The sequence below is a fragment of the Pyrus communis genome, chromosome 11 (genome assembly GCF_041283825.1).
Source record: "Pyrus communis isolate YQ-2024b chromosome 11, ASM4128382v1, whole genome shotgun sequence".
Taxonomy (NCBI): Eukaryota; Viridiplantae; Streptophyta; class Magnoliopsida; order Rosales; family Rosaceae; genus Pyrus; species Pyrus communis.
Window position 1 is genome coordinate 7,440,354 of NC_142575.1, and position 26,179 is coordinate 7,466,532.

At 36.6% G+C, this 26,179-nt stretch overlaps 4 protein-coding genes across 6 annotated transcripts; 2 read left to right on the forward strand and 2 right to left on the reverse strand.

Moving 5' to 3' along the window:
• Positions 1-1,526: 1,526 nt before the first annotated feature.
• Positions 1,527-3,077, reverse strand: LOC137743431 (uncharacterized). The gene is made up of 2 exons (XM_068483320.2): positions 2,730-3,077; positions 1,527-2,638 (listed from the first exon to the last, which is right to left on the reverse strand). The coding sequence occupies exon 2, from the start codon at positions 2,580-2,582 to the stop codon at positions 1,644-1,646; it is 939 nt and encodes a 312-aa protein (XP_068339421.1). The 5' UTR covers positions 2,583-2,638; positions 2,730-3,077; the 3' UTR covers positions 1,527-1,643.
• A 6,560-nt stretch (positions 3,078-9,637) lies between these two features.
• On the forward strand, positions 9,638-11,530 carry WOX2 (WUSCHEL related homeobox 2). The gene is made up of 2 exons (XM_068483015.2): positions 9,638-10,042; positions 11,037-11,530. The coding sequence occupies exons 1-2, from the start codon at positions 9,670-9,672 to the stop codon at positions 11,477-11,479; spliced, it is 816 nt and encodes a 271-aa protein (XP_068339116.1). The 5' UTR covers positions 9,638-9,669; the 3' UTR covers positions 11,480-11,530.
• Positions 11,531-13,141: 1,611 nt separating this feature from the next.
• Positions 13,142-18,000, forward strand: LOC137742117 (inner membrane protein PPF-1, chloroplastic). Of its 3 annotated transcripts, none has more exons than XM_068481874.2 (12): positions 13,142-13,590; positions 13,670-13,780; positions 13,875-13,949; positions 14,088-14,148; positions 14,519-14,592; positions 14,697-14,801; positions 15,051-15,158; positions 15,339-15,442; positions 16,185-16,334; positions 16,416-16,530; positions 17,405-17,545; positions 17,791-18,000. In XM_068481874.2, the coding sequence occupies exons 1-11, from the start codon at positions 13,264-13,266 to the stop codon at positions 17,510-17,512; spliced, it is 1,338 nt and encodes a 445-aa protein (XP_068337975.1). In that variant the 5' UTR covers positions 13,142-13,263; the 3' UTR covers positions 17,513-17,545; positions 17,791-18,000. The 3 variants fall into 3 exon arrangements, with proteins under 3 accessions (XP_068337975.1, XP_068337974.1, XP_068337973.1); XM_068481873.2 differs by having other exon boundaries at positions 17,731-17,804; XM_068481872.2 differs by lacking the exon at positions 17,791-18,000 and having other exon boundaries at positions 17,405-17,652.
• Positions 18,001-18,048: 48 nt separating this feature from the next.
• Positions 18,049-19,036, reverse strand: LOC137742118 (uncharacterized). The gene is made up of 3 exons (XM_088679782.1): positions 18,835-19,036; positions 18,402-18,484; positions 18,049-18,302 (listed from the first exon to the last, which is right to left on the reverse strand). Exons 1-3 carry the CDS (start codon positions 19,034-19,036, stop codon positions 18,225-18,227), a joined length of 363 nt encoding a protein of 120 aa, XP_088535908.1. The 3' UTR covers positions 18,049-18,224.
• Positions 19,037-26,179: the final 7,143 nt, after the last annotated feature.

Below are 26,179 nucleotides of genomic sequence, written 5' to 3' on the forward strand. Positions count from 1 at the left end.
GTGGCATACACATTATACTAAACGACTGCATTTTGGTAGCAAAAGGTTGGGGGAAGCGTACTGATTTGATATTAGGATTTTGTCTTCTTTAAAACAAAACCGTCATTTGGGAAATTTCTATTTAAATTTTTTCACCGGGTTCAAAACGGCATTGTTTTAAAAATAAATAAATAAATAAAACGAAACAATGCGATTGCAGAAAACCCAACGCAGCACTAACTACACCACAAAAAGCAGAGGGGCGAAAACCTAGGCTTTAGCTACGAACTCTGGCGAGAGGAGGGGCGGCTTGCGCCTCTATAGCTTCGCCCATGATGGGATGATTACGAGAAGTAAGCGTTTATATGAAACCTCTCGCCCAAAACTTTTTTCAATTTTGAATTGTACCGTTTGAAGAAGAAAATATACCATGTTACCGAGAATATACCCCTTTGTGTTTACAACACTCATCACACACGATTGTAGGGAAAATTCTCTCCCCTCCCCTCCCTTAGAAGATGCAAAATACAATAAGTCCCTAAAGTTAGCTCAAGCAGCGAGAGATAGTAATGAGTTAGGATTAAGATAGGTAAGAACTAGATCACCTCCAATAAGTCCCCAAAAAAAGGCCAATGAGGGGTGGGGACCTAGTACTACTACTACTACGATCCTATTTCTTGTTAAGTTGAGTCACTCTTAAGCATCTAAGATGGGTAAAATCTGGATTCTGGTGTGAATATTCTGCATTCTTTTAATGGAAAGGAGGGCAGCAACTGAACTAGTGGGTACTCCATTGTCCAATTGTTTCCTTCAAGACCAATTCAAACCACAGAACACTTTATTCAAAAAACAATTAAATAAGTGCCCCACAAAGTTGATTGCCTGTGGATCATTTTTGGCTAATTGCATTAGTTGAACAAATTTCAACGGATGCAATACCCACTTCTGCCCAACATGGCTTAAATGAATACGACTGCACTATGTCGAAGCCACCTAAGAACATAGAGAAACTTACTAACATCAGAATGTCATTGTGGCGGAATTTCACACCATCACGCACTGTCACGTTACAGTTCATAATTGGATAAGAATATCGTTACATACTTACAAAAACATTCCGATATAGTTCTTTTGTAACAGAGTCTTCAGACAAGATTATAAACCCTTTTCCGGAAAGCATGCCTTAAATATATCTGTATTTATACTTCATTACTTCCAATTGTAGAATGAAAAAGTGAAGAAAAACAATTTTAAAAGAAAGAATATGTTTAACCAAACCACAAGATAATGAATGATTATTGGTCAAAGAGAAACCTGAGGACATTTGAGGACTGGACAAAAATGATTACCCCACAAGTTCCCCACTTGAATTAACCAGCACCTTAATAACTCCGCACAATTTGTCAGTTTTGTCTGGGAATCCTCCATGAGAGCTCAGACCATCCATGTTTTTTAACCCTACCTAACTCGTGAAAACGGTATCTCAAACTAGTAACGCATTCACCTCTAAACAAGCCCCGCAAGCTAAAAAATAAAAACAATGGCAGTAAAATGAAGAAGATAAAAACCTTCAACCTCTAAGATTAATACAGAAGTAATCCTCTTTCAAAACTAATTAACAGAGATCTCTTGGTAATTGACAGATATTTAGTTGCCCAATCCTGTCAAGTTGGTTTGGACATTGTAGGAGAAGAAGCCAGTGGAAGTACCTTGGAAGAGCTTGGAGGATTCTGATGATTCTCCTTGTTCTTGCCAGCAATGAGTCTTATAAAAGACCCATCTCTCTCTTCTGCAGCCATTGTTGAATTTGTTGAAGCTTTCACCCCACAATCTTGAGCTGCAGAAGCTGCAGACCCACCATTTTTAGCTGCTCTTTTCTCAGCTTCCTCCATCAATCTCCTCAGCAGCTTCTCCTCTGCATCTCTCAAGAACTTGAACTTTGGAGGGGGTGAAGATCTCAGCCTGTTCATATCAGCTTCTGTGGAGGATTCAAAGAGGGGGTTGAATCCATGGTGTTTGTAGGCCTCCAAATTGCTCAAAGGTGAAGACTTTACTGATGGGGAAGGCATAGGGGAGAGAAAAGGTGTGTCCACTGCCAAAATCAGATCACTCAAACTTCTAGTCCTTGACCTTTTTCTGCTGCTTCTAGACTTCCCATCTTCTGATTCCAAATCCTCCTTTTCTTCCTCCTTGATTGTGAACAAAAACCTTGGTGGGCCAGCAAGATTGTGCAGCCTCATCAGCTCTGAGATTTCCACATTTTCTTCCCCATTGAGCTTCAACAGCAAATCCGTGCTAGAACCCAGTTCCAAATCTGGCTCGCTACTTCCATTGACATTCACATCTGGCTCTCTCAAATTCTCATGGGAATTTGAATTTCCATCGCTGCTGGTGTGAAAAGAATTGGGTTTTTTGAAGCAATTAAATTGGAAGATTTCCTTTGCATGGCTGGTGATGTAACCATCATCTTCTTCCTCCTCAATCTCTCTGTTGGTGATTCTCTTCTTCCCCCATAGCAGGTAGTAAAGCTCTGCAACAAGTGCCAACAGCAGGCACCCAAAAACTATGCCCAACCCAATTCCCAATCCACTGAAAGAAGTCATCTTTTTCTCTGGAATTTCATAGCCTCGTAGCCCTCAAAATCTCTCAGTTTTCTCCACTATAAGCAAAACCCACAACAAAAAAATAAGAACCCACAAATTTAAACCACCGAACAAGTACAAATTCTCCATAAAATTAACAGCACTTACCTTTAAAGGCCAAGATTTCAACCATCCAGAAAGGTCACAGCCACCACCGCAACTTGTCGAGAAGTAAAAGAACCAATGGAGAGTAAAGCGTAAAGCTTTGATAAAATTAAATAATTCTTGTTTCCAGCAGATAGTCAAATTAAAATTTTATAGTTTGTCAAGCATTCGGTGAGTTAAGGTTTTTTGGTTTTGGAAAGGAGGCGAGGAGGAGATTATATTAACTTGACAAATGGAGGATGCGCGTGTGTGGAATGGCAATGGCTGGAAAGCAACCCACATGGGTTTGCAAAAGCGTGTGTGCCAATTTAATCATTTAAAAAAGGAAGTAAAATGGAAAGGAAATATTAGGGTTTAGAAATTGGAGCAACTCCACTCTAAGTCAATTGCCCAAGCAATTACGCTATTGAGCTAAGTCAATTGCGATTTAATAAACAGTAACGGTTCAAGTACATTTTTTTGGTATTGTTTGAATTTCTTTGTATTGTTTTAAAAATCCCCTCAAATATTTTTGTTGAAACAAGTAACTTCTCTTGTTCCATAGATCTCGTACACTATGTAGTTATTATTGAAGTGATGAAGAAAAAAAATCATGTGTGGACTGCGCCTGACATATTATTTAAGAGTAGTGTTACACTTATTATCTATTTGTACCATTATTTATATCATCTTTTTAATAAAAGTATGACCCACCAACACATGTGGATGTCATCTCTATTAGAAAGATGATACAAATCGATAATAAGAATAACATTTTTTATTATTCAATATTTATTCATTCTTCTAAACAAAACGTATTATTTTCTATTCGTTGTTCCATATTTCATGCAATGTGGAAATCAATACACCCACCAGCCTCACGCAGCCTCACTCCAAATTTTAAGGAAAATTAATGAAAATAACTTGAAAATTTTGAATTTTAACGATAAGAACAAAATAAATGGTAAAGTGAATAGTACCATGATTGACTTTTTAAAATATGATTTTTTTGTTAAAGTGAACAGTATCGGAGAGCTTTTCGTTAAAGTTCCCCAAATTTTATTTAGTTGATGTGATCAGATATAGATTGTATTATATTTATGGATAATTTTCACTTTACTGTGTTTAAGTTTTTACAAAATTTTATTACATTTATTTGTGTTTATCTCACTTTAATATTTAAATTCATCCTCAAAATCCAAACCTCACTTCTCAAAATTGATTCAATTAGCTTCGAAAAATCTTTAAAAAAATCATAACAAAGGTTTAGGGCAAAATTTAAGGATAATAAAATGGAAATTACCTGCGTATATTTTGTTATTCTTTAATCTTAAAAAAAAAAAAATCAGATTAAATAATGACTAGTGGGAGTGCATCAACGAAGCCGCCCTCCACGTAACATAGCGTGATTAGAGGGACAGTGCCAAACAACACGCTGGTCACCCATGACCATCTATCTGGTCTTTCCCGGTGAAATTCAACCTTCTGCAGAGCTTTCTTAGGGCAACAGATGTAATATGCTTACTTTCTGCCGAAAATGAGGCGAAAGCAAAAGGGGGTTGCTTTCTTCTTTTTGTTGTTTCTTTTTTGGTTCTTACACAAGTTAAAGAAAACCATGAAAATTCGTTTTCTTGTTCAACAATTTGACATCAAATGGGGATTTTCGTTTGAATAATAGGCATTGCTTTTAACAACGTTTTTTTTTATTTGAGAAAATCGATATTCTATACCAAGTTACACTAAAGACAGGGGAAGAGTTTAAACCCGATACGCAGTAGGTTAAGGGGGAATACCATAAATTATTAGGGTCATCCACCACTTTCTTCAATAATGTTAATTATAAATACTTTTCAAGTGGCCACTTTTACATAGTAAAACATTTTCAACAAAACGCTTATGAATCTTAAACCATTTTAGATCAACATTCTAATAAAAGCATATCAAACTGTGTTAAAGTATTTATAAATCTTCGTCTCTTCTCTGTCATGGATTCGATTAAAAGTATGTGATTATATTTTTCTCTACGGAATTACTAACACGTTAAAATAGTTATCATGCAAATTTTTTGAAATAAATAACGAAGGCAGGGTGTAGGTTTTTGTATATTTGTATTGGCATGACATAAACTCCTCTAATTTACGTGGAGAGGTTCAAAACAACTGCATGGCAGGTCAAGCAAAGCTTGGGCTGGCGGATACCCTTTGGTAATCAAATTAAAATGGACCTACGCGGGCCCATTTATTTGGGTCATTGATGATTAATTAATGAGAGGTCAAATCGAAACCCTTTGTGATTTGCCCCATCATCAAATCAAGTTGCCTACATCCGATCCAATTCTGAATGATCCACGTTGGCCACCTAGACAATTTTTGCCGACAACGATATTTGGACGTGTTTATTGATAATACGGATGAATTTTACATACACTAGTAGATATTATTTTTATTTAAGTAAGAGGTCTATGTTCAAATTTCGTATGATTGATTGTTAGAGTGTTTTTTAACTATTGAAGATTTCATTATATGGTTTTTAGATTTTTTAGTTAAAATGGTATATATGATTGACATAACTCCTCCTTTTGATTCTTAAGATTTGAAATTGATAAAAGTGGTCCATAAGTTTGTCTACCAACAATCGTTTTGGTCCTTATTTAACCGAAATTTTCACGAAAAGACCAAAATGATTGATGGTAGACAAACTCGTGGACCAGTTCTATAAATTTCAAATCTCAGGGACCAAAGTGAAGAGTTATGCAAATCTCAGATACCATTGTGACTAAAAAGCCGATTTTTTAACATACAAAGCAATCAAACTCATTAGTAATACATGGCCAAGTTACAAAATTTGGAACATACAATACCTCAACAGATAAGGATTCTTAGAATATCAAATTTCAAAAAGTGAACAAATTGCTTAAAAATAGAGATATTCTATAGGGCCCCTCAATGTATGTTCTTAAATAGGAATATACAAATTCTAATATGAAGTTGTATTTGGCAAGAAGTAACATTTTTTTGGGACGTACGTGAATAACGCGATTGTATCTAACAAAATATAATGCGGTCTTACTCACAGATACATGGATCCAACAATTGCCCAATGTCTATTTGGTAATTTTGCTACAAGACTGACAAGTTACAAGGACTCGGAAGCTAGCTTGTTGCTTCGTATTTTCAAAGTGAGAGAAACAAGCATTATTTTAGGAGAGATTTTTTTAGTGTGTATGAAACACGGATACATATGTCGCTATCGAGTAGAGAGATACTTGGAAAAAAGAAACTTTACTCCAGTTATATAATAACATATGACGTATTGTCCTGTGTTCTAGAGATAAACCTCTCTTATCCTAAAAACATTTTGCACTTGATCTGCAGTTGAATGCGTACAAATTAATAATATTGCTTATTGTGGCGAACGTTATTTACACTTTGCCGACATAGGGCAAAATCTAAGTGAAGAGTGTGAACAAGACCATTTTCATAAAATTTTAGGGTTTGAACGTAGTAGAAGATGTCAGAGTCCTTATATATTGGGGCTATTTCAACAAACTGGGATCCCTATCCATTTTGCAAATCGAAATTAATAGAGTTGAGTGGGATTAATATGTAGACCTATACCTATACGACGTGGACTGTTCCCTCAATGTCCAGGCTCAACATATGAGGGACCTGGCAAAGGAATGTCATCAAATGTTTCTGCCATCACTTGAGTCGCTTAAATGAAGATTTAATGTTAATTGCCATCCATTTGATAAGGTATAAAACGTTTGCTTGAAAAATGTGGCTAAACCTGTTAGAACAAAAACTGTTAAGGAACGGTATACATCTGTTTCTTAGTCACATACATGATGAGAGCTAGACATAAAGTATCCACAAAACTGTTCTATGTAAGTTTTTATTATGGTTAAATGTGATGATCATTAGTTCGAAGCAATTGGTTTCTCATGTAAATATGTACGCACTTGACCATTAGTTCCAAACAATTGGTTTCTTATTCCAGTTCTGCCGCATATGCTGAGATAACCTCGTTGACGCCGTCGCCGATTCAAACTTTGCACTGTCAAAGAAGGTGTGATCGAACTAGAAACGAAAATCTGGTATTGATGCGGTGAGAGACTCGATATGGTGTTGTGCTTGGAGGGGATCGGGTGTTGGGTCGGATTTGGAGCTTAACCGGGTTCATGTTGTTGTCGTCGTCCTGGTCGTTGATAGGCTTACCCTTTAGGGTCCTCAATCGTAACATATTTTCAGTCTCTTAAGTGAATTTTCTAAGATAAAAAATGAGAGATTATATTCACACATTCTAAATTACTTCTCCCACACCTTTTTAATTTTTTTAATATTTTCTACACACCACTAACACTTGATAGAAAAATATTAAAATTTTAAAAGGATGTGGAAGAAATAATTTGGGGTGTGTGAATATAATTTCCCTAAAAAATAGGTGGAAAAAAGTTTTTAAATTCTTTATGCCAAATAAGTTTTTGGATGTTATATATAATTGTAATTCAAAACTCCTTGTTTTCAAGAAGAGTTAAGTTTTGAAGTGCAATTTTTAAAGGGGATGCCAAACGAACGGGCCCTTAGGTTTTCACTATCATTTACCTATTTCTTCCCATTATCTTCTCGAGATTAGACCCATTCAGTGCAGGAGAATCGGATCAAAATTTGTTGAATGTTACGCCAAAATTTGCTAAAAGAAACCAGGCCAAATAGACAAGGTTAAAGGGACCATTGTCGCATGCAGACTGAGAGATGTAATGGGAAAGTATCCTGGCCTAAAGCTAAACCTAAAACCCTAGAGAAGAAAGATAACAAAAGAGTCCGTGCAAAAAAATTTTAGTTTACTGGGAATACGACCCAATGCACCAAATATCATCATATATATGGTGAAAATGTTTTTTCAAGTACCCAATCACTTTTATTATTACACTTAAAAAAACACTGTTTTCGTACACTAAAAATCTCTCAAGTCTGCTAGAAAAAGCTGCATCGTATTCGATGCTGGTGCAAATATACGAAGCAATATGCAGAATGCTGGATAGGTTGGACTGTGGAAGGTGATGTATATTACACGCAACGTTTAACGTTTACAAATAACTAATACAAATTATTAATTAATTTAAAACAATAAATTGTCTGAAATGTATTGCATGATAGTCAGCACAAAACCCTTTTATCACGCATGCATTATCTAGGGTTAGCATGCACCACACCTACCTATATTATCCTCGATCGCCCCTCTTCCTTCCCATCGATTGGCCTTTTGTTAATTGGTATTATGTTTGTGAGTCTCTGACTTTGTTTGTGCGCCTACAATTTGCATGGATTTATGGCGCATGAACATGGTGTTTCTCTCATAATTTGTTTAGTAGTGATTAACAGATAGTGCTTATTGCCAAGAAAAAAAGATTATGTCATTAAGAGAAGGTTAGTGGGTTTGGTACAAAGATTAAAGAGAGTATTCACATTGACTAGCGTACATTCTTAAATAAATATAATAGTAATGATTATGAGTCATGAAGGGTTAGAAAATCATCTTGAAAAGATTGGAAGAGAAAAAAAGCCGTCTTTGAAACTTTTCAGTTCTTAGTGCGATCATAATAATGTAGCATTTGATAAAAAAACGTGATAGTGAAAGCTTGCCGGCCTCATCCAACAATTAAACTATTAAAATCAATTAATACTGAACGAAATTAATTGATTAAAATGTGGGCTAATATTATACTAATTATGATCATGATTTAGTTGTCTATCTACATATACATTAGTGATTCACAACATGAGTCTCATCGCAAAATTAAATCAAGATGGTGCGTGACTATGTTGTGGGAATATTTGTATTAGTAATTGCTCACCTGAAGACCAGTAACTTTTAAGAAATTATACTGAAAAGTTAATTGATTATGACCATTAGTCCTCAGGTGAGCAATTTCTAATAATTAAAATTTGAAATAATTCGTAATCAATTACTAACTAATGTAAAATTCAATTTACTCGATTGTAACTGACCACCACATTACTGCCTTGCTTTCCAAAATTTTCTTTCATACATATTGAAAAATAACAAGATACTTATAGGGATGCATAACTTTTCATAAATTGATATGTTAATTATTGGTACTTACCACATATTCTCTTACAGAGTAGTAATACTGAAACCAAAACGGGTTTTCGGCAAAATATAGTCATTCATGCAAATCAGTAAACCTGATTAACCAGTGGAAATGGTCTATTGGGCACTACGAAACCACACCAAACCTGAATCATAAAACACCACTCCCAACTCCCACCACACACCAAAATACACAGTCACCACTGCCCTCAACCCCAAAACCCTAAACGATTCAACTTCATCTCTCTCTCTCTGCACCTATCTGTTCCCACTTCAATTCCCAAAGCCTAGCCCTTGCCTACACCTTACAGCCCAACCGGCTGTCTTTTTTCTAACCCAATGACATTTATACCCATCCTTCCCTTCGTTTTCCTACCCTAGTTGTCCTCCTTTCATTCCCGAGATAGCAACATTAAGGAACAACAAAATGCCAACTAATTTCCTAGAACCTAGCAAAAAAGAGTGCACGGGCCAAATTGTCATTTCGCCACTCCCACTGTGTTTTCGAGCAAACACAAAGGAAAACGCCAATCCCCTCATTTACTTAATTACTCTCTCAAATCAGCCGCTACCCGCTATGTTTTCAGAGATATTCAGCACCAAAAACAATACGCATGTCAATCTCTCTCTCTCTCTCTCTCTCTCTCTCTCTCTCTCTCTCTCTCTCTCTCCCCCTTTGTCGTTTATGTTTGACTATCTGAGGCCCTCTATAAAAAATAATCCCATGCAAAAGGTAATAACCCTATTGTCGTCTCTCCAACTCCATCTCTTCTTTCTCTCTCTCTCTCTCTCTCTCTCTCTCTCTCTCTCTTCATAAACCCCTAAACCCTGGAAAAACAAAGACAAAAAAATGGAGGGTGATCACCATCACAGTGCAGTCCTACTGGACCAGCGGCATGTGCAGGCGGGTTCTGGGCGTGCCGGGGACAGCGGGAGTACATCCCGATGGAACCCAACAAAGGAGCAGATTGATATGCTTGAGAATTTTTACAAGCAAGGAGTGAGGACGCCAAGTGCTGAGCAAATACAGCAGATAACGAGTAGGCTGAAGGCTTTTGGTCACATCGAGGGGAAGAATGTTTTTTACTGGTTTCAGAATCACAAGGCAAGGCAAAGGCAGAAGCAGAAGCAAGAGAGCATAGCTTATAATCGCTTGTTACATAGAAGGACAACTCAGCCAATTTTTCTTCCTCCTTATGATTTGAATCCTCCTTGCCCAAATGGTAATTTTATTTTATATTTTATATTTCAAGATTCATTAGATTTATGAATATATTGTTCTGGAATTTTTAGATGGACTGTTATGAGCATATTGTTCTGAATTTTTTAGATGAAACTCTTACACACAATGGGTTCATTATATATAGCTTATACAAAAGGAAATGTTATTAGTACTCCACAAATCACATTCTACACTCTTTATAAGTGAAAATGAGATTTTTAAAGTGCCAATAACAATTCCGTATACAAAATATATAAACACATTGAATACTATGAACGTATTGATCTGGTTTCACATGACCTCATACTTCAAAATTTGTCACGTGAATACCACGTGAGAGAATGAATATGAAAGTGTTGAATATATATTTCATCTTATAGTTTAGGGAGATCGAACATGACTGACATGTGAGTATTGAATGTGAGAGAGTATACATTTTCTTTATGCACGCGACCTGGGTGTTTGGTTAAATGTTCTTAAACTCTATCGCAGTGGTTGTAGTGCTATATATGGCTGTTTCCAAATTTCTTTTTATTTTTCTTTCCAAATTTAGTTATTTAAGCTGTGTTTTATTTTCTCCTTATGCTGATCACAGTTGGTGTTTTTAACTTTTGCTTGCTTTATATAGTCATCACGAATAATATATGACATTTTGTACAAACTGTTACTTTGTCTGATGAGCAATGCTAGAAAGACCCATTTTTTGACCAAATTTGCAAACTATATGATGTGTCATCATAAACAAATAAGCAAGTTAATCAATATTTAAGTAATAATCCAATTATCAACAACCACGTTATATAATTTACAAAATTCAGTCTAAATAGTTTGTCTCCCTAGCATTACTATTTTATGATAGAATAACCTTTTGGGTTAATCCACTTTAAGTTGTTGATTCCCATCATAGCTCTTAAAGTTTCAATCTTTGGTTTCTCATTTTGTATGCAATAGTTTGATTATTTGACCAAATTAATAACTTGGTGTTTTCATTTCAGTAATGTGCAGCCCATACTACGTACCAGTTCATAGTGAGCTAGGGTTCTATCCGCAGTCTCCATATCCCAATAAGGTGCCTCTCCCTGGTGTTCCTAATGTAGTCAAGAGGAGACCAAGGGCCGAGAAATTGGAAAAGCGAAGAAGCACCTGCACTACTGGTGGCGCTGGTTATGAACCCATGCATCCACACAATGGATATAATACTAGTGGAGGCAGCGATATGGTCAACGATGCCACGAGCAAACTTATCAGCAAATGCGACCAACAAACACTGCCGCTTTTTCCCTTGCAACCCACTGGCATTTTGCAGCAAGGAAGAGAAGATCAAAACTACCCTTCTACTGTTAACGATGCTGACTGTTCCTCTGCTGCTCTAATTGGCTCTAGTGCTGATCAGATTGTTGGTGACCAGCAGCCTTTCTATGATTTTTTCTCTGGATAGGGCAAGCCTGTTGTGATTGGGAATTTTAAGTGAGTTAATTAAGGTTTTGTTATTGGGATGTAATTGTAGGGTTTTTTTAGTGTTAACTCATGGATCGTCTAGGGTTTTTGTACCTTTTCTCAACTTTCTTGACGTTAAAATATTAATTAAATAAACTTAACTCATATCTAATGCAATTCCGAGTTTTAATTTATTTTAATTGAGTTTTGGAGATTTTGTTCAAATTTTATAGTGGTGGCTTGGGTCCAAATCCCCTCCGGATCTTTCTGTACGGCGCCAGCAGACCCAATGATAAGCCTATCGAACCGATTTGCTTCTTCCTATTTTTCCGTTTGTTCTTAGTCAAAGTGATGGTGGTGGTTTTTCTTTGAGTCGGCGTCGAAGGTGTCGATAAATTTTTAGTGTATGATAAGGGAAAGTTTCAAAACTAAACAAATAACATCAACCAACTACTCAACTAATTTATTGGATATGTTTTTAAAAAATGCATGTTATTATTTTTACTATTGGATTTAAATTTCAGTCGTTGATTTTTACTGTTGGATTTGAAAAAAATAAAAAAACATGAACTAATGGTCATTTAGGCCCCTAAAATGTTAACGTCTTGCTGCTGGATACCCCTACCCGTTGGTGCCCAGCTGTCGGCCACGTTAAACATCATCGGCGTTGCACTTTAAAAACAGGTGGGCCCCAAAAAATTTGGGTCAGCCACATAGAAACTCGACTTTGGGTTTAGTTTGCGTCCAAGCCAAACTTTTTGGGTTTATGTCTCTTCATTAGATTGCATTTTCTGGGTATAAACCCAAATATCTGGGTATGTGTCTCGCCCTTGGAGTTGGTCTAAGGATAAAGGTGCAAATTCACAACTTATGATTTTAAAGCATTACCTATGTAGTTGAATGCGTTAGTGGAATTCATGTGTCAAGTGAGAAATGAGAAAGATAGATAAGAAAAGGTAAATGGGGAAGGTAACTAACATTCTCTAACAAAATAATTAGGCCAATAAACTATAACTAAAGTTTGATCACTGAACTACTTTTATAGCCTTACTCTTAACTACATAAAACCGTTAAAGTTGTAAATTTTTGCACAATGAAAAGGATAATGCTAGGGATACATATTTTTAAACCAAATTTGAAAATCAAAGGACGTGTCATCAATAGCAAATAACTACGTTAATTAACACTTAAGTAATAATCATATCATTAACGTCCATATCATTTTATTTATGTTTAGAAATTTGATCTTCGTAGCATTACCCTAATAAAAATAGTCAATCAAGTGGTATGTACCTTTTAAATTTGATCAAACAGTAAAGTTATTATAACTTTTCAAGGAAGCTCCTGTTTTTAACCGTTAGATCAAATTTCAAGAGTTCAAATCACTTAATTTGATGGCTTTTGTGGAAGATCTCTCCCCAAAGTAAATGATGGAAAATAACTTCATTTGTGTTTAAAGCTTCTTTGAAAGTTATTAAAGTCACGTGTAACAACGTCGAGCGGAGAAAGAGTGCTTTAAAAACACACGAGGGGTGATTAACCACGCAATTCAATATGCCAAATTGACGAAACAACCCCTCCTCACACCACGTGCTCGCTTCCCATTGGCTCCCGTGACAACCTCTCATAATTCCCCGCGCCAAAATTAACGACTCTTGTCAAAAGAAAAAAAAAAAAGTACGTATAATCCGGAAAAACAATATCTCCTCATCATCTTCCCTTCCAGTTGCTGTACTCTCACGTGAACCACTGAGAGAGTCTGGGACCCACTCTCAAACTCCTCTCATGGCAAAGACTCTCATCTCATCCACGCCCTTCGTCGGCGCATCTCTGCCGTCCGTCTCCCGCCGTGGGTCCTACGCCCTCCCCTACCGCAGCAGTGGACTCGCCACCACCAGAATCAGGCTCAGCCTCCACGACTCCGTTCCTCCGATAAACCCTTTCGACCACTCGCCCGTCGACGTCGCCTCGCTTTTGAGCCGCGCCGAGGGACTTCTTTACACGATTGCAGACGCCGCCGTCGCCGTCGACCCGAGCTCCACCGACGCCGCCGCTCAGAAGAACGGCGGGTGGTTCGGCTTCATCTCCGACGCCATGGAGTTCGTGCTTAAGGTAGTTTGGATTTCATAAATTTTGTAAATTTCTGAGAAAATGAATGAAATTTCGGAGATTATTTGCTGAATTTTGATAGATTCTGAAAGGCGGACTTGAGACCGTGCACGTGCCGTATGCATACGGCTTTGCCATTATACTGCTTACAATTATCGTTAAACTTGCCACATTGCCGCTCACAAAACAACAGGTTCGGTGTTTGTTTATTGATAATTTGTTTAATTCTTTTAAAAAAAAAATTTCAAAATTTTTGAATTTTTTGGTTTAATATTTGTAATATGCAGGTGGAATCGACGTTAGCGATGCAAAACCTTCAACCAAAACTTAAAGCCATACAAAAGAGATACGAGGGCAATACGGTGAGGCTTTGCTTTTGTTGACATGGGTTTTCTTTAACTGTTGAGTCGGAGTAATTGCCGAAATGGGTTCGGTTAAATGTTTGCCTGCCTCTTTTTGCAGTGGTAACTAATTTGTAGCTATGGTTTTTCGCTATGTAGGAAAGAATACAACTTGAGACATCACGGCTGTATCGGCAGGCAGGGGTTAATCCATTGGCCGGTAACCAGTTTAATTTATCACTATAAAGTTCACTTATGTATGCCTGCGTGCGTGCCAGATTGATCAATTACTGCTTTATTTGAATGTGAAACACCTTCAATATGAGTTGTAATCTGACTTAATTTGCATATTCTTACATGAATTTGATGAGCTGTTAGGTTCAGTAATGAGAAATGAAACACAACTGTTCGCCGTGTTGGTTCATCTTGAGATATCTAAGTTTACTAATGGAACCAATTTCTGTTTCTGTCTAACTTTTAAATTTTAAAAATTTCCATGTTTTGCGATATCACGTTGAGCTGTTGTGTTGAATTTAATTTCATCTCTTGATCGTATTCTGGTGTCACCTTGAGCCAAATTTTGAATGTAGGGTGTTTACCAACTTTGGCCACAATACCGGTTTGGATAGGTCTATATCAAGCTCTTTCAAATGTGGCAAATGAGGTGATTAGTTGGTTGCCACCAAAATTTCAGTGGTGAGATAACTATTATCATTAAAAATTAAAAAACAATAGTGCTGATATTTGCAATTTTTTGTTCATTCAAAGGGATTGTTGACAGAAGGTTTCTTTTGGATCCCCTCTTTGGGTGGCCCAACAACAATTGCTGCTCGACAAAGTGGTTCTGGCATTTCGTGGCTGTTTCCCTTTGTGGTAAGATATTTTGTGATTTCATGCATTATGAAGCTAGCAATTGGTATACTGCTAAGCTTAGTCCACCTTAATTGTGGAAGCAGTAAACCAATTGTTGTCTTAGCAGTGTCTAACAATTGGTAAAGTATACGGTTAAATGTGTTAAAGTTTGAATTGTACAGATCGAATAGTTGTATCATATTATTACTGAGTCCAAGTTACTTTCATGTGAATTCAAATGGTTATTACAAAATATAATTTATGACACAGGATGGACATCCACCGTTGGGCTGGTCTGACACTGCAGCATACCTTGTTTTGCCTGTCCTCCTTGTTGCTTCTCAGTATGTTTCAATGGAGATCATGAAGCCTCCACAGGTATAGATTTGTGTGTCTGCATTTACATTGGTTTCTCTATTCATTTTGATTCCTGTTTCCTTTTGCTACGAAACAATTTGTATGGTTGCGGGATTAAATTATGGGCCATTCTGGTGTGCGGTTATCTAGACTAAAAGATTTTTATTTTCCTGTTTGTAACCTTAACTCTTTCTTTGGCAGACTGATGATCCAGCTCAAAAGAACACTCTTCTTGTATTCAAGTTTCTTCCCCTCATGATTGGTTACTTCTCCTTGTCCGTTCCTTCAGGATTGTCAATTTACTGGTTAGTTTTTCATTAACAAATTTACTCTGCATATCCTCTTTCATGTATGTTGTATGCTAATACACAAATTACTGCCTGAATTTTGCATGGGACTTCCCTAAAGGCACCTGTTAAGGAACATGAACGCACTCCTTCCCTTTAATGTCTTAGAGCTCTTATTCCTTCTGACAAGGGCTTTAACATTTTGTTGATTTGGCCTTAGATGTCTTAAGCTATTTCTTTATTTTATTTTATATAAGGTCCATGGTTTTTGCATTTTTTGGTTAAGGGGGACAGCTTACTATTAATGAGTTTCTACAGTTACACTGTCAAATTTTGTTGGTACAGTCAGTAGCGCATCTATATCATACTGTAAAATCTTATCCATCCACTTCATTTTCATTTTTAATTTGTAATTATTATTCTCTCTCTGGTTGCCACCACTATCATGTTAATGAATATTATATTGCTTTCCTTTATTAAAAAAACAAAATACTATTATTAAGGGGAAGGGGGAGAGTTTGAAACTATTACATTAGTTCAGGGGATGGGGAAGTTTCGAACCAGGGAGGCATGGGTAGAAACCCCACACCCTATCCACTAGGATATTACTTTCCTCAAAAATACAATCTATCTAGCATTAGGAATAAAAAAAAGTATGTTTACTTTCCTTTGCAAGCTTTAGCTGGTGTAGTTCTTAAAAATGATTCAAATTGACCTCGTTTACGCTCATTCTTTATCAGTTGTACTATGTGGTTTCCAGGTTCACAAACAATGTCCTCAGCACAGCACAACAAGTATGGCTACGCAGATTAGGAGGTGCAAAGCCTGTTGTGAATGAGAATGCAAGTGGGATCATTACAGCAGGACGTGCAAAGCGATCAGATTCTCAGCCAGTAGAAGCTGGCAGTAGGTTGGTGTTATACTTTGGAGAATTATATAAAATCTTTCGTAAAATTTTGTTTCTGACCAAAAGAAAATTGGTGATCAACAGATTTAGGAAGTTAAGAGAAGAGGAGAAAAAGAAACAGTTGAGCACGGCATTAGCAAATGAAGAGGTTCAGACTTCTGATTCTGAAGATGGTCCAGATGAAGAAAGTAGTGACAAGGTAAAATGCAAAATTTAGCGTGATGATTAGATTTAACTTGTTAAGTAGTCTTCTAAAGAAGAAACCTTAGCATTATTTCTGAACAATATGAAAATATGACTTTTCTTTTTTACATATAATTTTAATGATTATTGAAGAAGATAGTAGTTGCGTGTATAGAGGCACCTGGCTAATCCATTTTTCAAAGCAGAAGTTTTCATTGGATAATAGTCCCAGCTACAGTTAAAGTACCTAATAATCATCCATGATTCCTTTGAATGAAACTAATTACTTTTAAAAAGCATATTGGAGGCTTGAAGTTGACTTTTACAGCATGATCATAAGCCATAACTTCTACTTTGTCTTTTTGGTGATAGTTTATGGGTTCCACTACTTGTGTGTCAATTGATTTACTGTTGCAAGAACTTGTACAAAGTAGCCATTGAGTTATAGTCAAATAGTCACGGAGTGCAGAAGTCTCTTATTTCTTCACACATGCATGATAATGTGCATGTCTGCCATGGATTTCTTCTTCTGTACTACATGCAAGGCAGCCCACTGAGTTTGATTCCCACCCAACTATCTGAAAATGGGATTTTGTTTATCTTGTCACCGTATATCATAAAACTCAGATGGCACTTGCTCTAATAAGTTATATGTATAAAAGAAATGAAATAATAATCTTATCAGTTAGTTAAATCTACTGTTGGAATGGTTTCTTTGTTGTTGTATTGAACATTATACACTTTGAACTAGTACCAAACGTGAATGTGATCCAATTAGTGAACATAGGAGCAAACATGAATGTGATCCAATTAGTGAACATTAGGATGTCTAGTTGTATTTAAAACTAGTTTAAGTTTGGCATTTGGAACTAATTCAGAGGTTCTATCAGGGTGAGGAGGTTCTAGAAGAGCTGTACGCGTCTAGAGTTGGAAAAGAGCTTCCAAATGATCCTCGACCAAGGAGAAGCAAGCGATCTAAAAGGAAGCGTGCAGTATAAATGACTGTATACTGATTAAGTTTGTAATTCACGGTGAGTCCTGCATATCTCAGCCAAGTGTATTGTAGTTAACATATTGCCATCTTTATGCTGGCTCATTATTTTTGAGATATAATGAAAATCATGCTAATTGGTTCTCATCTCCTATTGACCAAAAAAAGTTCTCATCTACTTAGTCTCTTCATTCCACAGGGTGCTAAAATGTACTTTCTTTTCAGATTTGTTACTTTTCGTTTATGGAAAACAAAGTAAAGTTGTAAGTTTGTGTATCAATGCAGCTGGTTTTTCCAAATTTAGAAGCTTTCGGCAGCAGGTCTGTTTTCATATTTTCCTTTTTCATTCTTCTGCAACTTACCCGAGCCATTAGGATGACATGTTATCCTTTGAATGTCTGTCATTTGTAGATTAAAAGATTGCCCGGGTAAGTGATATATGTGAACCTTTTTTCTTGCCTTTTAGTAATTCCTGACGTTAGCAGCTCTACAGAAGATTTAGATTATGGAACTCCTACACTAACATATTTGTTCATGCACAAATGCCACAAAAGCTTCTAGAATTCAAATGTTCTAAATCCAATTCTGTACAAGCACATACCTCAGAGGAGAGGTTTTTTTGACCTACAATGAAACCACTGATCTCCCTTTAGGCCTACATTAACTACAATAATCCAATTAGTTCTACTTGCTAAGTTAACTACAATTGCGTCGAATGTTCATTGCTCCGATGGTGGGCGATGATTCCCTACTGGGTTCGGTCTTGATGGAGTTTTATGGACTTTCCTTCCACTGACCTGATTTGTAATGTTGAACAAAGATGCAAAGGAGTCAAGGTAAAGTTACTTGAAATTGAGTAAATGCTAATGATAAATCCAATTGTATCATATACACACCTTACTAGGCAGAACATTTCTGGTTCTTGACCCCGCCGACCCTGAACCTGAGCCGGGCTGTGCAGTATTGAGCTTGTACTGAACTGCGGCCAGCAACAAAGAAAGGTAGTATGTATTAAATCTTGAAGGAAACAAGGTACAATCTGTTCGGTTGCCTTGCATTTTCTTTAGAATGATATGAATCATGTTCAAATGTTTGTTACATTTTCTCACATTATTTAGAAAGAAAGAAGATAGGGACCTTTCGTGCCTAGGATTGGATTAGATCAGATAACTCACTAACTTCAAATTACGTTGTCGGAAGAAATTGAGGCCAACTTCCAAACTTTGTCCACTAATGGTAGAATAACATCTTGTAATAACGAACCTTGAATTTACTGCGTTATCTAATCTAATCCAATCCTAGGAACCAAACGTAGCCACAGTGTCTTACCTGATTCAATAGCTTGAACATGAATATTGTAGTAGTCGTATTGAGAAGCTGCAAGCAGGAGCCACACCAAGAGGAGATGAATGGGAGTTTGTATTCTCATGCTAACAGTGAATAGGAATATTTTGGGATGTTTGGTGTGGCAGGGCTTCTTATAAGCCCGAAGAAATGATTGTATATGCCACGCAGGCATCGCCCTAATCATAACCTAATTTGAAAATTTTGAGGGAATGTTTTGTTAAAAAGTTGGATGGGAATCCTATGCCATTTGAGAAATGCTAAGGAGATTCTCAAAAGTGATACTCTCCATGGACTTTCTGCCACACTGTATTTTTTGCACAATATTTTTTAATATTAGCACGAGAATTGACGTAAAAATGTGAGGTGGCAGAGTCTCCTTAGCATTTCTCTTTTCACATTACAGAATCATGTAGAAATCTAGATTGCTGGCTCCTCATTGTTATTTGACTTCTTTGTACTTATGATTGCATCCATGACTACTTGAAAACCATGCTGTCGGCAACTGACATTTCCTTTTGGAAATAAAGACACCCGTTTAATAACCATTTTGTTTGTTTAAATTTTAGTTCTCATTTTCTGGTGGAGATGGAGGAATAAGAGAAGGTGAAAAGCGATAGGAGGAGCGTAGAAAGAATGTACATGAAATCGTACATAAAACGAAAACTAGAACGTCGAAATTTTTTTACGTGTTTCCGCTTTCAAGTTTTCATTTCTACATCCTTCGTCCCTCTACTACGCTTCTTCATCCGAATTCTCTCCCACTTATTTTCCATTTATTTCTAACAGGAAAATAAAAATTAAAAAATGACAACGAAATGATTATCATACGAGACGAGCATGACATTTACTACTTATATTTCTACTCATTGTATCTTTAGTGGCTTTGTTGTGATCATGATGATGTTCACCACACATGCCTATGCCTACAAATCCAGAAGTGCATGCGTCTTTGTTTGTTTGTCTCTTCTCATCTTTGAGCTTCTGTGGAGAATGTGCTTTCTACTGGAGTCGCTCTTACTCATTTCCATTAAAATCTGTACACTGTATCTAGAAGTTAGCAAGAGCAGAAGCACCTGAGAGAAAAAAGCACTTTTCATGATGGTGCTTGTGCTGGAGGCCACACAACTCTTAATAATTGATAACCAAATGAACATGCCAATAATTTATTTGGATTCCCATAATCCAACTATTGATTCTGGACTCACCTGACTCCTCCCATATGGATTTTTTACAGTGTCTGCAAAGTTGGATGGTTTTGTAAAAATTTGATGCCCAGAGGTGGAACCTGGCACGTGCATTTCGTCATTCTCATAAGCCAGAAATTCCTAAGTTGAAACATCAACGAGTTGGCGTAGTCTCTAAAACGACCATTTTGCACTTCTCTTGTGTAACAACTTGAGGGAAAATATTGGAAGACTACGAGATGACATTTTTAGTGCACCAATAACAACTCTCTGTTGCTCATTATTAGATGACGCCTTGTTAAAAAAAAAAAAAAAAGTGTTTTCTTGCACCCAATGCGTGCTAAGGCACCACGGGGGACAAAATCAACCTGTAGTATAACTTTGGAACCCTAATTGAATCGAATATTGTTTATATTGAATAGTTCCATTATTAAAAACGTTGATGTCTTTTATATAAAACCCTGCACTTGCTATAAAAATGGCAACTTCAAGCCAACAAAAGTTCTCCGCTTTGCAAGGGTCGAGGAGGGAAATGTCTATCGTATGCAGCATTACTCTCGCTTTGCAAATAAGTTGTTTCTAGGGCTCAAACCCGTGACCTTTCGGTCACAAGGAGCAACTTTTCCGTTTGCCAAGGACATGCAAGTAATGGGTAGGTTGAAGTGGGTTGCAATGGAGGAGTTTCTCAAACTTTGGGGTCTCAAATGTTATGGAAAATAAAAAATAAAAAATAAAATAAAAACAAACAAACAACACAAACTTAAGGACACTGGCACTACAATTTACTGATCTTCTTCTGCACTTATAAGTAGAAAGTCTTTGGTACGACTCTCATGAATGAGTTCATTATCAAATTATTAATGCTCAATTGTGTGTCTTAGCTCAACCGCATCCCCAAAATATCATTGCATACTTTGTTGTACCTGAAGTCGCTATTAGCATATACCGATAATTAGTGTCTCATAAGTTGATTACGCAATTTAAAGATATTTAATTCCGCCTCCTCAAGCTAACCGGTGGAGAAATCCAAACACGATCATGAGCAACTTTCTTGTCGATATCGAATAAGGAACCTTGGGTGTCATGACGAATGCTCTTATGGTTCCCAATATCAGTCAATCAATTCAAGGGGAGTTGGATTGTTGTAAACATATTTCCTGTACAAAACTTGTGACCACAAGTACTTTTAAATTTCAATCTTTTGGGGTCTTTGGGCTGACTAATTATTATTTCCAAATCTTTATGTTAAATCTTGATAGCCCGTGAAAAATGGCTTTAGAAACCGATCATGAAAAATCCACTACAGGTTTTTAAGTGGTTTACAAGCCTAAAGACCACAGTGCCAACTGAATTTGAATATTTTCACATACCATTTTTTTTTTTTTTTCACAATCGATAGTACCTATATTGAGGGGGTGGGAGAGTGAGCTAAACCTCACACTAGGTAATCCATACTAATGTGGTTCAACTTCACCTTTGACAAGAATCGAACCTAAAACCTTTTACTTTCAAGTGAAGAGGAATATTTCTAGACCATAGTACTAAGTGGCACACTATTTTTAACTTCTCACACATTTCTTTTTATTTATAATCGTCGCATTGAATAAATCAAATGAAAATAATGGACATAATTAAACTGGAAGTGTGTACGAACATTTTTCCCTTGCATGAAATGTTTTTGTAAATAGAAAGGCTATTTATAACTAAGTCCCTTATGCTTACATTATTTATTAAAAAACAAAAACTCATTTTACCTTTTCATTAAACCCATTTTCACTTCAAATAGTTCGGTTTTTCTGTTTTCTCCAATTTCAAACTTCAAAATGCATCTAATGTGGTTCAAGTTCACCTTTGGCGAGAATCGAACCTAAAACCTTTTACTTTCAAGTGAAAATGAATATTACTAGACCATAGTACTAAGTGGCACACTATTTTTAACTTCTCACACATTTCTTTTTATTTATAGTCGTCGCATTGAATAAATCAAATGAAAATAATGGACATGATTAAACTGGAAGTGTGTACGAACATTTTTCCCTTGCATGAAATGTTTTTGTAAATAGAAAGGCTATTTATAACTAAGTCCCTTATGCTTACATTATTTATTAAAAAACAAAAGCTCATTTTACCTTTTCATTAAACCCATTTTCACTTCAAATAGTTCGGTTTTTCTGTTTTCTCCAATTTCAAACTTCAAAATGCGTTTCATTTACCCGAGTTGTTATTGTGATGACCTATCTCGAATTAATATATATTTGATCCTTGAGTGCGTGGAAATGACTATTGTGTCCTCGTGGGCCTTGTGACATGGATGTATGTATATAGTCTTCAATTATTCTTTTTTCATTGACGCGATTTAGGGCCGAGTTGGGTTCGTAACGAAAATGTTACGAATAAACGATTGTGTAATTGGGCTAAGGAAATGGACCAATCACCACACCTCCTACTTTCTTGGGTCCAATTAGAATTTTAGGTTTGTTTTGGGGTCAATTGTTGGCCCTAAACATGCAGCCCAATTAGGGCTTAAGATCCCTTTTATCTATGCCCAATCTAGACCACACTTACACACACGTACATACTCTCACCCTTTCTCTCGATTTTTCCTTTGTCCGTACAGTCCGTACACACACACACCCACCCATCTTCATCTTGCACAGATTGAACTAATGGAGGTCACTTTCGAGTTCCTTGCAAAGTTAGGAACCTAATCATACCCTTAGTTTTGTGAAAAGACCTCGAAAACCCGAGAACTCGCAAGCTCCGGCGAGGTGCTCTGCTACTTCATCGTGATCGTGGACGTTTCACAGAGTTTCAAGGCTCAAGGAGTCTTAAAACAACTTCACATAGATCATAGAGAAGTTTTGGAAGGTTTTGGACATTGGGATAGGTCAGTTCCTTGAGTTGCAGTTTTGACCAGAATATCAAAGGATTTTCCAACTATTTTCCGTCGGTTTTGGACTTCAAAGTGATAAGAACATGTTGGGCTTCAAATCCATGTAAAATTTGTGAAATTTGGTTGAGATTTGAGTGAGATATTTAAATTTGAAAATTTTCCAATTTTCGGCAATGCATCGGCGATCAGCGCCAGAATTAGGCGAACCACCAGATAAGGAAGGGGAATATTCCGTCAACTTTGACGAAATATACTAACGACGTCATGTAAAGTTAACGAAATATTCTATTATTTAGAAAAAATATTCCCTAACGACGTTAAAGATTTCGTCCGTGCGGCCGGCAAATGTGGTCGTGCCTTGGCTGGCACGTGAGGGCGTGTAGGACGTTGGAAAATTATTCTAAAAATATGGGGATGCTCGTGGTGTTGAGTAGGCCATGATTGTATGTTCAAACACCCCAATTGAGCAATGTATGAGAAGACGGTTTTGGTTATGTATTTGAAATAATGTTAAAATAGTGGTTTCACATATAGGTGAGACGTTTCCAGAGGACGAATGCAGTCAGGTGAGACTTGGGGGTTACGATCCAGCTACATACCAGTGAATGGGTTTTTAGATTTCTATATATACGTATATATGCTTTGCGTTTTCCCAGAAATTTGTTTTAAATGGAGTCATGATTTTAAATGCCATCTCAATTGCATTATGCTTTAGAGTATGCATTAGTATAGATATGGATATTGTTGCTTGATGCTGGGGACGCCCAGGTAAGTTTCAGGTGAGTATATATTGATGATAGTGGATGCATTGTTTGTGGTTATACGTAGATGCATTTAGAGCTCATTATCCTGCACCGCGGTGCTAGTGCTCCCGCTCGTGGCCAGGGCACAGTCCTTCACATGATGTTCACCGCCAACACCGCACGCTCATCTTAGATCCAAGTTTGGTGCACAACCCTATCATATAGACCATATTCGGTGGTTCCGACTCGTAGGTGACCCGCGATTATTCGCACAGCCTTCGCATGATCGTAGCAGTTAAGCGTACTTATTTGCACCCAGCCATGTCGTACAGACCACAATAGGTTGTTCCTACTCGTGTGCAGGCATAGCTGATGAGATATAGGTTCAGCCGTACAGGTCACGTTAGATGACTCCGGCTGACATATCATTTTACATTAATTTATTTCACCTAGCTACTTATTTTCATACTGGGACACTTGACATGACATATATTTGATTTTCACTGCTCTCGAGCGTGATTTTTATATACGTATGTATTTTTATTTTTTGAGAAACTATACTAGTTTTACGGTGAGGGGTTATTACTTTTGGAAAGAGAAATGGTTTTGAAAAGCTTTGTTTTTGCCCACTCACGTTTTCTGTTTTGCACCCCTCCAGGTTCTAGATAGAAGTGCGTGTTGGTGGTTCACGAGGACTCTACGGTGGTTCTGATAGACATCCATCAATGTAGGGTTTTCTTTTATACCCTGTATAATTAGTATTTAGCCTGCTAGACTGCACCTTGGTACCTACGCTTTGATTATGTGTATCTACACTCTAATACTTCTTCTTGCACTTATTTCCTTGTCTTGTGTGCATTAGTTAATTGGTTTTTGATTTCTCACATTTCCATACCACAGTCACTTTTACATTGCGCACATGGCTACGTCCCCATCACATAATACCCAGCATGCTTTGATTTAGGTCGGAGTGTGTCAATTATATGTTGATTTTTTTATCTTAGCACGTAGGTATAAACTTTTGCATTAAAGAAACTGTTAGGTGTAGATTCGATTTCATTGGGTCTGATTTTAGTCAAATTGTGACATCTAGTACTATTTTCTGAATTAATAAAAAAACTGCTAACAAAAAGGCGAAGATGGGATTCACAATACAGTAACCGTTGACAAATTGAGCCACTGTTTAAAAAAATTCTAAGCAGATTCGATTCAATTTTCAATATTTTTATTCGTTTTCCTTGGTTTCCTTTTATTTTATTTTTTTTAATAAAACCCGCACATTGTTTTTATTATAAATAAAAAAATCTGAAATTTTCCATGCAACGATGAAATCCATCTTCTCTTCCTCGCGTCCCAGTCAAGTCAAGTACAATTATATCTAACAACTTAATTCACCAAAGTAACAAAAATGCAAAAAAAAAAAAAAAAAAAAAAAACACCCAGGAAATCACTTTGAACCCACCGAATCCGAAGGAGAGTGAGCCTTACCGGAATCTTGAAACATGGATGTGGCAATACCATGTCCCTGTGTAATAGTTTAGGCAAACAGGGTATAGCTGCACTCTAGCGATGCAGCAATACCATGTTCGAAAAATAATAAGGAGACTTTCTTAAATTAAGATTATCTATAGACTTTTAAGTCAAGGTTTAATTTAATTTTTATGTTAATATTATAAAATATCATAAAAATATAAAATGAGTCATTAACTTAATTTTCATATCAATATTATTAAACATCGTAAAAATACAAGATGAGCCACGTTATCATTTCTCTCAACATAGTAGTCTTACTCATTGCAAAGACGAGGGAGCTTGTAGATTGATGCTGCTTTGTCGTAACCGTCCGTATACCCCCAAACTCTAGGCATAACTCGTACGACTGCTCCTCCCGTAAAACCCCACCTCTTCCTTCATTGGTTCCGATGTTATTTGATATATAAAAGTTTAAAAATTGTTTTCAAAAAAGAAAAAAAAAACGATAATTGAAGGTAATGAATTAAGAATTATCTTAAAATACAGTACAAAATTACAGATGGTTTATGACTTGCACTTCTACTTCGTTGACGAACAATTTAAATAAATTTCTTTATCAAAGTAAGTTTAAAGCCTAGCTATCTCTGGCGGTTTCTGACCATCACAGACTTCCCAAAAATAATTTAAATAATTGATGGAACAAACTGTATTTATTTACCCATAGAAATTGACCTAGCTTCAAACCCCTTCTCAAGTAAACCTACCTCTGACACATTGAAACCAAAGGGTAATTCTATCTTTTTAACAACATTTTGGATTTCAAATGAGAAGTTTAGTCTATCGTTGCAGGTTAATTCTAACAGCCTCTATGATTCGGATTAGATTATGAAGTGGTTTAATACAGAATAATTGTTTACTTACCATTATTGATGAACGATCTATATGTTTAGCACTAATCATGCTACTACAATACTTGTGTTTGGATAGGGAACTTGTTGGAAACGACACAAACAATCGTTCTCTATGACAATGAG